This window comes from Orcinus orca, chromosome 12 (genome assembly GCF_937001465.1).
Source record: "Orcinus orca chromosome 12, mOrcOrc1.1, whole genome shotgun sequence".
NCBI classification, from domain to species: domain Eukaryota; kingdom Metazoa; phylum Chordata; class Mammalia; order Artiodactyla; family Delphinidae; genus Orcinus; species Orcinus orca.
Window position 1 is genome coordinate 11,713,483 of NC_064570.1, and position 13,059 is coordinate 11,726,541.

At 44.2% G+C, this 13,059-nt stretch overlaps 1 protein-coding gene across 7 annotated transcripts in view; it reads right to left on the reverse strand.

The window, feature by feature from the left end:
• Nucleotides 1-13,059, reverse strand: part of TIAM2 (TIAM Rac1 associated GEF 2) — a 239,226-nt gene that overhangs the window by 91,984 nt on the left and 134,183 nt on the right. For all 7 annotated transcript variants that reach the window (XR_007470439.1, XR_007470440.1, XM_049695172.1 and 4 more), the window contains 2 exons: nt 11,473-11,645; nt 7,978-8,202 (listed from right to left, as the gene is read on the reverse strand). Coding sequence is in view for 5 of the 7 variants with exons in the window: in XM_049695172.1 (XP_049551129.1) it covers nt 7,978-8,202; nt 11,473-11,645 (398 nt within the window). In the remaining 2 variants the exon portion in view is untranslated. The remainder of the gene's footprint in view (nt 1-7,977; nt 8,203-11,472; nt 11,646-13,059) is intronic.

Sequence of the window (13,059 nt, forward strand, 5' to 3'; positions counted from 1 at the left end):
CCCCCCTTTTTCCTACATTCCACAAGTACTGATAATTGCCCCAGACATTTATTTCATCAGGACATGAAAATCAAAATTCAACTTCTATGGGACTTGAGCTTTCATTTCTTTAATACCTGTGCACAAAACACAAAAATAACATGAATGAAGACAAGTCACGCAAAGGAAGTTTTCATTATCTTTCATTTGTAAAAGAAAAATTATCAACAAAAAATTGAGGAAAACTCCCATTTTTAAGCACTGACACAAATGCAATGCAAAAGTTTCCTCTTTATTGCTAATATAGCTATATTTATTTAATGAGCTCAGAAAGGCTACGGTCTGCTCTGGAAAGTGGGAGAGGAAGGAGATGAAGGTTCATGCTAAAAATAACAGTTGAATAAGTGATACATAAAAAAGATGACAAGTACATTCCTACCACACCCAAAACTCCTAGAAAAATATTTTCTGCCGTTCAGTCATTCGATCACAGTATTTGGCCATTTGTCCATTTCTAGGTTGGTCCTAAAAGATAATTCATTTTTCCCTTCTGGCAGAGTAAGTTGAAAAACTCCCATGCAATATTTTCCAAGCACTAACACCCACCTCCGCAGAAGAACCCAGCTAGTGACACAGAAGACACTGAAGTTTGCCCGTAGTTAGAATAACCAGCCACAGGTTTAGAAAATCAGTTTTGTTTTGTTCTTCCCTTTGAGATATAATTCACATGCTAGGAAATCCACTCACCGAGTGCATTCATAATAAATACATTTCCCATCAAATCAAGCTGAAAAACCCAAGTTATGAAAATACGTAAATTAAGGATTAATTTCTACTTTACACAAAACCATTCATCCATGGTTTCTTAGCAAGTGAAGCACAGTCTGACTCACTGAAGTCTCACTGAGAGGCCTGATTTGGTTAGGAGCACAGATCCGTGTTTATGCTCTGCCACCTGACAGCTGTGTGACACTGGACCATTTCCCTCACCTCTCCCAGCGTCTAACCACTCATCCATCAGGTGGGTGATACAGACAAGTGGTCCGCACGGAGTTACTGTAGAATCATACAGGATCCTGGCCTGAGATAGGAGCCTTGAGAAGTAGACTCAGAAACCATGAGGACGGAGAGAAAATGAGAGGACGTTCCTTGGGAAATGAAGGAGTGAAGCCTGGTAGCCAGGAGCTGGTGAGGGGCTGGGGTGGGGACCAGCCCAGGGAAGAGGAAAGGAGACAGAACCTGGAACCAAGTACCAGAGAAACAGATGGGGAGAAAGTCACCCACCCTTTGGGAGCTCTTATTTCATACTAGGAGCGACCTTATACGCAAAGGGATAACTACACAACAATGCGTGAGATAAAGAGAGACCCTGAGAATCATGGGAATATAGAAAGGTGCCTGATGGCGAGGTGGGAAAGGGGGTCAAGGGCAGCTCCTTGGAGGAGCTAAATCCTTCATCACAGGCAAGCAGGGGTGAGCCTGATGACAGGGGCAGGTGGGATAGGGCAGTTTGCATGTGTGGTCTACGTGGGTCCTCTCTGCCTGAGGGAAAACCCAAAGAGAGAAGTGGAACCTACAGGAAGTTTGGTGTTGTAGCTAAAGGTCGAGGTGGGGTGAGGTTGTCAGGGACTTTATCTTGTAAGCAATGGGGTCCACTGGGGGATTTTTAATCCTGGCAATCCCATGGTCAGATTTGCTTTTTAGATGCAAACCTCTCTGACCTTGTGCAGAAGAGGCATCTGAGGAAGGGCAAAACCGGCAGCCTCTGCAGCCTTACAGGGAAAAGAGAAGACAGTCCTGCTTACACTCGTCATCTCTCAGCACCTGCATACCGTGTGCTGAAAATTCAAACTGCCAGGGTGACCACAGCATTTCAGAGTGCTCTGCCTTGGCTCGTGCTGACCCCCGGCCTGAAATTTCCTTCTCCATTCCTCTCCTGATTAACTCCTCATTCTTTAAGAAGCAATGCAGGCATCCCTCCTCCAGGAAGTCCTCCATGACTACACAGGAGGCTAAACTTCACGTGTGTCTTCCACAACACTCTGGAATATCATCTGCTCTGAATTCATTCTATTATGTTGAAATTATATGCTCAGCTGTCTGTCACTCTGCTAGACTGCGAGCACCCTGAGGGCAAAGACAGCATCTTCGAATTCCCAGTCTGCACCCTCACCTGGCCCAGAGTCTGCACTTAGTAAACGTTCGCTGAACTAGACTGAATGTTAATCTCCTGCCCCCAGCCCGTCCACCAGGTCCCTGCGGCCTGCGGAAGGAAGGCTTGTCCTGGCCCAGCTCCTCCGTAATCTGGCCTTGTCTCCCTCAAACCCGCTTCTCGAAAACCTCCGATGCTTTACTGCCCAAATGGCTTCCCCCACGCCTCTCAGATCACATCTTCCTCGAGGCTTTGTTCATTTTCTTTCCCTTCACCGCAGTCTCCGATGGTCTAAGTTCAATCCCTCCTCGTTATGATTTTCAAACTTGAATGTTGAAACTGAAGCCTGCGGTGGTTCACAGAACCCAGCCAGTCCCAAACCCACCCGCTGCCAGTTTGCTCCTCCCAAGGTACCACCTCCCTGCCTCCCTCTCAGCCTCACTAACCCCGGGAAGTGAGAAAGGCCCAGAGAGTCGGGATGGGGAGGGCAGACGGCTGGCCGGAGGCCAAGACCCGCCCAAGGGCGGGGAGGTTTTGTCCTTGTTCACTTGTTTAAAATAACAAACGGGAAGGAAAGGAAAGTACTAACTGGACTTAATTTACAGCTCTTTCTCCCTCAGGACTTCAAAAGGAATCCAACATGTGGACGGTCTGCTCCACGTTGGATATGCCCAAATGCAAGTTGCATCATCCTGTCCCAGAGTCGCCGCCCAGGGACAAGCCCGTACGATGGCCGCTTTTAGGCAAAGCATGTCTCTACACACAGCGGTATGAAACTCAGCCGTTACTACTGTGATAGTGTCTTTTTATCTGGAAAGGGCATTGACAAGGAACTCCTCTGCCTCGGCACTTCCAAGAAAACCTGTTCCAGAGACTTTCCTCTCACATGATGTAACATGCACCCTCAGTTCAGCTGTTACAAGGCTGTAAGTGACTATATCTGAGTTTCTTGGGATCTCTGGGGCAAAGCGCTATGTAAATAAATATTTTCTATTATGTAAAATAAAATACAGTGAAGTTGAGATTTTTAAATGGTAACTGGATAAAGCACAGCTCAGTACTTTGGAGAAAACTATATACTTATGGGATATGTAGGAGATCAGGTTCTTACTGATCTTGATTGGTAAATACCTTTGCCTTTGTAGCATCACAGAACATTCTCTAGTCCAAAACCATCTCATAAAAGCAATTCTAAGCATGTGCTTGTTTCCGCCCTTAATGCTTCATACTCTCTGTGTCTGCAAGTAAAGAGCAAACAGCTCTCTTCACAACCATCTGGCAAAAGTTAAAGACAGTGGGTATAGCAAATATAACTCATGTTACCCACCACAAGTCTTCTGGGAAAACATAGATAAATTACAACCTTAACAACTGCCAATATGGTAAGGAGAATATTTTCAGGTGGAATGTCTAAAGATCAACCCAAATTGTTTCTTACCAGACATTCAGAAGTGTAATATGAGAAGGTGAATGTGTGCAGGGGCGGGGAGTAGGGGAAGGGGTGAGAGCAAGGGGGAGGGGGGAGGGGAGAAGTGAAATGAAAAAACAGCAGTATTAGGACAGTGTGCTTAAAATAACTGATGTAATGATTCTGTCAAAGAATGCATAATGGGCCACCAGTAATAATTACCCTTTCTTTAAAAAAGCTTCTCTTGGTACTTCCCTGGTGGCACAGTGCTTGAGAATCCTCCTGCCAGTGCAGGGGGCACGGGTTTGAGCCCTGGTCCGGGAAGATCCCACGTGCTGCGAAGCAACTAAGCCCGTGCACCACGACTACTGAGCCTGTGCTCTACAGCCCGTGAGCCACAACTACTGAGCCCACGTGCCACAACTACTGAAGCCTGCATGCCTAGAGCCCGTGCTCCAAAACAAGAGAAGCCACCGCAATGAGAAGCCCACGCACCGCAACAAAGAGTAGCCTCCGCTCGCCGCAACTAGAGAAAGCCTGCGCGAAGCAGCAAAATCCCAACGCAGTCAAAAAATTAAAATAATTAATTAAATTTAATTTTAAAAAAGCTTCTCTTCAGGCCAACCGACCACCATAGACCCTTGGATTTGTGTAGGGATTTATGTGACAGTAATTCCCCCCTCCCAAGAGAGAACAGCACCACTTTTGACATCATAAATTAAGCATTTACCAACTATGAAAAAAGAAATAAAGTTACATTTAATGAAAATTTAAATTTTTAAAAAATGTTTGCTGGGACTTCTTGTGGCCATAAAGAGAGAAAGAAAAAGGAGGGGGTGGAAAAAAAGGCCAGGAGCATCTCAGTGTTGCCCAATTTCCCTTTTCTCTCCCTGGACCTAAACATTTGACAACACACAAGGACCTGAAGACTCCAAGCTGGGCATCCCCTCCACTGGACTAAAGTATGACTTTGAATTTAAATTTTAGAGCGCCAGTAAAAGTTAAAACCATACCTTTTCCCACTACAATCAATATGAAATTTTTAATTGGGGCACCTGAATCCATGCATTGCATCTCTGATGACAGACTTTCGGATCCTGGAAATTCAGGACCCCAGAGGAGACGTAGTACAGAGAAAATGCAGGAAAAGCTATTTCTCCTTCTCCTCAAGCTTTTTGATTTGTCGTGTAAAGGTGACACAGCATCACATCGCTACATGCCCCAGACAGGAAGCAGCGCGGTCGGGACCTGTCTCAAGACTGGCCCCCTTCCCAGACATGAACAGGGTGAGGCTTCTGGGCAGAAGCAGGCCAAGGGCGGAGACGTGTCTGTCCCCAGAAGCTGTGTCCTTGTCAAACCCCCCAAACCCTTCCACTCCCTCTATTCTCCTTGGCAGTTTCAACTTCCCCTTCAGTTCCTTGGAAACACTATTTTGTAGTTTGTTAGCCGGCACTCCTGAAATAAATAGCATATTCTGTTTCAATTCAAGAACATAGGAAACTATCCTTAATATTCTATAAAATTAGAGAAAATGATGTACTCTTGAAAAACATTTTCCATATAAACTGTTAAACTTCTGCTGTGTTACTCTGGGCCAGGCCTTCATAACTGCACATCCAGATCAGGGCCATTCCACCACCCAACACTTTTCCCTACTTCAGTTTGCCCCTCACCAGCATCACCACCGCCAAGCCACTGCCAGATTAATCTTCCAAAGATAACGCGTTCATCACGATTTTCGTCCCAACTTAAAAACCTATATTCCTCCCTTAGATCTAGAGCCTATAATAAACCTTATAGCCCAGGGTTATTTTTTTTTATTTTTTTGCAGTACGTGGGCCTCTCACTGTGGTGGCCTCTCCTGTTGCGGAGCACAGGCTCTGGACACGCAGGCTCAGCAGCCATGGCTCACGGGCCCAGCCGCTCCACGGCATGTGGGATCTTCCCGGACCGGGACACGAACCCGTGTCCCCTGCATCGGCAGGCAGACTCTCAACCACTGCGCCACCAGGGAAGCCCTATCCCAGGGTTACTTTTAAGACCCTGAGAAAGCGGCACCAGTACCTGTCCCACCAAACCACCAGCTATTCGTCACTTCTTAGCCCACACCTCCGCTCCCACGTGCTCAGGAGCCTCAAGCAACCACTGCTACTCCAACAGTTGACCCTTGAACAGTAAGGATTTGAACTGCACGGGTCCGCTTATATGCAGATTTTTTTTAAGTAAATACTACATACTACAGTACTACATACTACAGTACTACATACTACATACTACAGTACCACACGATCGTGGTTGGCTGAATACAGAGGGCCAACTGTAAGCTATACACTGGAGGGTTGGAGCCCCTAATCCTTGCGTTATTCAAAGGTCAACTATACCTCCAAGCTGTCCTACCATGCAGCCCACTCTCCTCCCAGCCTGGATCAGCCTTCATACCAGCACACCTCTTACCAATTTTTTAAGGCCATATGCTTCCAGGAAGTCTCCTCCATCTCCTCTAGATCACAGCACAGCTCAACCCCTGATGCCTCATAGCATTTGATGACTATGCTAGTTGGTACTAACTTATACCATTCTAGAATATGCTTTAGTTTCATGTTTATGAGGCCTGCTTTCTAATATATATAATATATATATATATATTATATATATATTATATATATAATATATATTTTATATATATAATATATATATAATATATATATATAATATATATTATATATATAATATATATAATATATATTATATATATAATATATATATATTTTATATATATATAATATATATAATATATATATAATATATATATATAATATATTTTTTAGAAACAGGGTCCATATTTTATAATTATTTTTATATTTTGAAGCTATAGGCATCTGTTAGGTATGTCGATATCTGAAGATGGACAAATAAGCGAGAGGGAAGAATTGGGAAGGGAGAAAGACGACACAGGATATCAGAAAAGGAGAAGGCAACGATGGATCCAGGTGTCAGCAGAAGATCTGTCTCAACTGTGCATCATTTAGAAATACTTGATGAAGGGGCAAGAGGTGGGAATTACTTGGTTATTTTGCTATTGCCAATTGGTAAATCCCAAATTCTTAGTGTAACACAAATGTAACACTTGAATGCATGCCTTTCATCAGTTTCTTATTTACGGCCAGACATTTCTTTCTATACATTCTAAGTTCTTCATATATATGCAGGCAGAAAAAAAAATTCTAAGCAAGGTTAAATATTCAAACGCAAATAGAAGATTGATAATGTACTGTGTGATTTGTGATTTAAGTCAAACGCTATAGGGAAAATTCTTTTCTGATGGGGTGTCCAAATCGTTGTATGGCCATGGAACTTTTTTTAAAGAACCTGGTCTCTCTATAATAATTTACAAAGTAAAAAGTATGAAAAATTCAGGAACACGCCAACCCATCTTCGCCCTATCCCTCTTTAAGTTCCCAAATCATCTGACACTAATTTTGAAGGGACTGTAGTGGATACTGTTGTGCACCACCAGACCTCCCTTTCAAGACAGAGGCATTCTTTCCCTTAGCTGCTCACGGCACAAGAATGGGAACCCACCTCCTCTGAAGGCAGCTGCTTTGACCAGTAGACATGGCATGACACGACATGCCTCACTGGAAGCAAGCAATTCTGAATGGCCACCCCAGCTTCCAAGCCCCCTGTAGGCTCAGCTCAACACAATTCAACGAGTCCCTCCTTAATCACGCTCCCTCACTCCCTTACTCCTGAGAACGGTCCTAATAAAACTCCTCACAGGCAAATCTCTACCTCAGTGTGTTTCCCAGGGAAACTGAATGAAGAGAGGGGTGCTAGAAATTTCACCGACACTTGTATAAGTGCTCAGGTTGTCTGAGTAAAGGAAAACAGAAACTAAGCTTCTCCTCTCCTCTAAAATGCAAACAGCATAGAAAGTAGCTGTTTAATTATGATGTGAATGTGGAGACAGGCCAAAGAAAGCATCTTCCTTAGCACCTTATCTGTTATAAACAGAAAAAACAAACCAAAAAACTAGTGGTTTTTTCCTAATCCACAGACACAGGAATAGCTGTATTATACCAAACTACTCTTTCACAGCCATCTTCTGTATTAGAATCGTATGTGTCTAATCTTCCAACAGTTTTATCATATACATTTTGTTCCGAAAGTGCCAATATATGAGAGGATCATCCAGGCAAGGAGCTACTCAACACGAGGGAACAAGATTTGGTGACAAAATGTCCCAGTGCACATATACAGCCACCAAAGGCTGCAAAGCACATCACATCCCTCCTATGACAAAAGTGCAGCCATTAAGTACTTGAACCAAAAAGCCACAGAAACTACTCCCCGCAGAGGTGTAGGAACCGGTTCCCCCATCTGAGTGTGCCCTGAGTGACATAAGCAATGGGAGGAAACACGTGTAAGTAACCTGTACCTGGTTTTCTATGGCTTTCCGGTTCTTTGGGTCGCTCACCACGGACAGCTGTAACTCCGCCATCTTCTTCATCTTGCTGTCCATATCTATCTTCTGAACGAGGTTTCTGGTCTGGTTCTTCAGCAGCCGAACTGTGTCCTCTTTGCCGTGCTTCTTTGCGAAAAGGGATGCGCAGGCCGAGTGGATGGCAGTGACCCAGTTCTCCAGATCTGTCTGGCTGGTGGCCTAAACACGGGGAAAAAAGCAATTTGGAATTGTTTCACCACAAAAGTGTTCTCCAAAGTGGCAGGCTGGGCTTGAATATGTAAAACCCCAAAGTACCTTCGCTTCATAAAAACTGTTTAATTTTAAAAACACACACTCAGGGCTTCCCTGGTGGTGCAGTGGTTGAGAGTCCGCCTGCCAATGCAGGGGACACGGGTTCATGCCCCGGTCCGCGGAGCGGCTGGGCCCGTGAGCCATGGCCACTGAGCCTGCGTGTCCGGAGCCTGGGCTCCGCAACGGGAGAGGCAACAACGGTGAGAGGCCCGCGTACCGCAAAAAAAAAAAAAAAAACCACACACTCAGCACAGGTCCACAGGCTTCCTTTACTCCAGAGGGCCTGTGAGAACATCGAGAGTGACACATGGCCCCAGATGGAACGGGAAGACAAGCTACTGATAGAATCAAGGTGTACACCAGCAAGAGGGGAGGAATAAGAAAACCAGGGTATATCCATGCGGCGTGCGTCACGCGGCTCTCTAAAAAGCGGTTTATCGCCATAATTTTAATACGATGAGAAAATATTAGGACTAAATGGTTACACTGTGAAGCCTGGATATGAAATTTCATCTATGGTATGGACTCAATTATGGAAAATAACGATAAAAGAACATTTCGGGGAGGACACAATAATATTAAAATAGTCGTCTGTGAATACTGTGAATATGGATAGCGGTTTTCTTTTTCTACCCTTCAGTACCTTCAGACACAATGACCATATAGTATTTTCATATAAGAATATTTTATTTTAAAAACAGTAAAGAAGGTCTGAACAAAGCAGAATGGGCAAAGATGTATGATTCTAAGCAGGCTGAAACGCACGTTCAGTTTCCCCCAATGCCCAGAAGTAACCACACACGTTCACACCACGAGGTTAATCCTCCAGTGACCTGGGGGATCGTACAATGGGAATTACTGGGAAAATTTCTTAAAAACTAAGGATATTTATCCTGAATCACAAAATAAAATATTCATTTCATACCTCCCCCTAAGTCCATGCAGATTTAATCCAATGTATTTACCTTTCCTACAATTCATATGAACACCAGTTTGTTACTTTGCTTTAAAGCACCACAGAAAGTTCAAGCAAACCTTTCTGTTAAAAGAAGGAAAATCAAACTCTTTTCAGTCAGGTCAGGTGGAGGACAGCAGTAAGGCTAGGGGCCCAGGGCCTTTACCAGGTTAGTGCTGGGAAATCCTATCGCCCAAAACACTTCACACAATTCTAGATTCCAAAGAATCTAGAATCAAAGGGGCCCAAAACAACTAATATTGTTCTACAGGGGCCCTGGGGGCAGCCAGGACGAAGTTTATCAGAGACCTGAATCGAGGACCTAGGAGGGTTTCCATGAAGCTTCCAGCCACACAGAATCTGCAGCTCACGTCGTGTCTACACCCAGTGCTGGGTTTGGATTCGGAGGCATTTCAGAAGCACACTTCACTTCCTGGCTCTCACCCCCATTTCTCTGGAGTTAATTCATAATAACAACAGTCATAACAGTTAGAATTTCTTTAGCACTTAACACACGCCTAATCATACTGTTTACCCTTAAAACAATCCTAGAAGCTATTATTATCCTACGGGTTGAAGGGTCTGAAGCTCAGAGAAGTTAAGTGTTGCAAGATGATTGCAGACTCAATGAGAGCACCAGGACCCACAGCTCAGCCTGACCCCGCCTTTGCTAGAAAGATTCTAAGAATCACAGCAGTAGATAACCTGAATCTTAACGTCCTAAGACCACCTCCACAGGGTAATGAGACCCTATAGTATTTGTCAATGAGGGTTTTCCTAAAAAGCTTCTTCACTTCCACTGGGATTCCTGGGAAGAACTTAAGCCTCTACTGTCCATTTTCTCTGGGTTTTCACTTAAAAACTTCCACTCTGGGAACTTCGGATCTTGTACTCACTAGATCACGGACTAGTCCAGAAGAGGACGATAATTTTTCTCTCTTTGTATCCTGAAGGGCAGCCCAGGGGCTACAGCCTGGCATTTCAGGGGCAGGCATCCAAGAAGTGCTCACTGGATGAATGGCTGCATTTGTAGCGACCCTGCGGCACCTGGCAGTCAGCAGAGGCCAATTTTCTTGCTTAAACCTTAATCCAAAGTCTGACAGCTTTGAGTCTATTTCAAATTGCTAAGTTGTGCCTCTTAATTCTGGTCCTTCTCATCCTAGCAGGACACAAGCCATCGCCTCCACCCTCCATTTAGAAAGCTCAGCAGATGGGCATCATCAGAAAATCTACAAACAACAAATGCTGGAGAGGGTGTGGAGAAAAGGGAACCCTCCTGCACTGCTGGTGGGAATGTAAATTGATACAGCCACTATGGAGAACAGTATGGAGGTTCCTTAAGAAAACTAAAAACAGAATTACCATATGACCCAGCAATCCCACTATTGGGCATATACCCAGAGAAAACCATAATTCAAAAAGACACATGCACCCCAATGTTCACTGCAGCTCTATTTATAATAGCCAGGTTATGGAAGCAACCTAAATGCCCATCGACAGGTGAATGGATAAAGAAGGTGTGGTACATATATACAGTGGAATATTATTCAGCCATAAAAAGGAACGAAATTCGGTCATTTGTAGAGACATGGTTGGATCTACAGACTGTCATACAGAGTGAAGTAAGTCAGAAAGAGAAAAACAAGACTTCCCTGGTGGCGCAGTGGTTAAGAATCCACCCACCAATGCAGGGGACACGGGTTCGAGCCCTGGTCCGAGAAGATCCCACATGCCGCGGAGCAACTAAGCCCGTGCGCCACAACTACTGAGCCTGTGCTCTAGAGCCTGTGAGCCACAACTACCAAAGCCCGCGCGCCTAGAGCCCGTGCTCTGCAACAAGAGAAGCCACCGCAATGAGAAGCCCATGCACCACAATGAAGAGTAGCCCCTGCTCGCCTCAACTAGAGAAAGCCCACGTGCAGCAACGAAGACCCAATGCAGCCAAAAATAAATAAATTTATTTTAAAAAAAAAGAGAGAGAGAAACAAATATCGTATATTAACGTATATATGTAGAATCTAGGAAAATGGTACAGATGAACCGGTCTGCAAGGCAGAAATAGAGACACAGATGTAGAGAACAAACGTATGGACACCAAGGGGGGAAAGTGGTGGGAGGGGTGGCGGTGGGGAATGAACTGGGAGATTGGGATTGACATGGATACACTGATACGTATAAAATAGATAACTAATAAAAAGTAAAAAAAGAAAGCTCGGCAGTACCTGGAAAAGGTAGACATCTCCAAAGGAGTTGCTGAGGCAGAAGACATTTTCCTTCTTAGGATGTTCTGGGACGGCCTGCACTATGCTGTCTTCTGCAAACAGGGCACACCGAGGGGCACTACTCTGATCCATGGAATTCTTCCCGTAGGTCTCATAAAACAGCAGGGTGCATCCTGTGAAAGAGAGAAGCACTGTCCTTATCACATGTCCCGAGGATCTATCCAGGAAAGGAATGAGAAGTAAAGGATACGACAGACGGAAGGAAGGAAGGAAGGAAGGAAGGAAGGGGAAGGGAAGGAGGGAGGAAAACAGAGAGAGAGACAGAAAGAACAGAAGAGAAAAGAAAAGAAAAAGGAAAGGAAAGGAAAGGAAAGGAAAGGAAAGGAAAGAGAAAAGAAAATGACTGAATGAGACTATCACAAAAGGAAATTTTGGTATCTAAATTATGCCTAGTTGTGTTAGCATCAACCCAGATGAAAATGAGATGTTTCTTGTAAAGGTAATAATGGTGATAACAATACCAAGCATTTACTGTTGCTTACTCTGTGTCAGGAATTCTTCTAAGTATTTCACGTGTTCTGGCTTATTTGGTGCCCAAAGCAGCCTTAGAAGGCAGGCGCAGTTATTAGTCCCATTTTACAGATGGAAAGCCTGAGAGTTTACACCACTTTGCAGGTCCCATAGCTGGACTGCAGTGGAGCAGGATCTGAATCCAGGCACGCTGACCACAGAGTGCCTCCTTCATAACCACAGCACCACACTTCTTAGGAGATCTAAACGCAGGAGACAGAAGAAAACCCCGTATTCATTAACTAAGCGAACTTCTACACTTAAAATGTGGGGTCACAAGAAACCGAGTTCTCCTGGGGCACTTTGCCATTTGTGAGAAAGTACCCAGTTTATTCTCCAAATGCCACATAGAATAACTTAATTTTAATATATTCTCTTATCTCACAGTGATAGGAAATATTACTACCATCTTGCTAATTTAGACTGAGAGGAAAATGAAGCTACATGTCCCTGTATTTTAAAACATTACCCTAAAGTGCCGCTACATATGCTTGCAGGTACATAGCTTTCCCCTAATAAGCTAATAAGATATTCTAGGCAGAAGTTACTAGGAATCTGTTTTGATAATTCGATAGGAATGCTTTCTAATGAGACGTAATTTCCCGGACCGGGGCACGAACCCGTGTCCCCTGCATCGGCAGGGGGACTCTCAACCACTGAGCCACCAGGGAAGCTCATGAGACGTAATTTTTAAGCAAATTCTAAAATACTCACAAGTATGTTTACTTGTTGAATATCCCTTAAAACCTTCAACCAATCAACATTTCTGAGCACTTCTCATGTGCTGGTAAGTGATATGGTACCATCATGATATGGGCACCATCCCTTGCTTTGAAAATATTGGGCTGGCCGAAAAGTTCATTCCGGTTTTCCCATAAGATGTTACGGAAAAACCCAAATGAACCTTTTGGCCAACGCAATACGTTTCACGCTGACAGTTAATGAAGCAGTAGCCTGCTTTCCCCTGCACTGTAAACGGATGGGGTCCACTTCATGGCTGCTTTACCCTACTACATT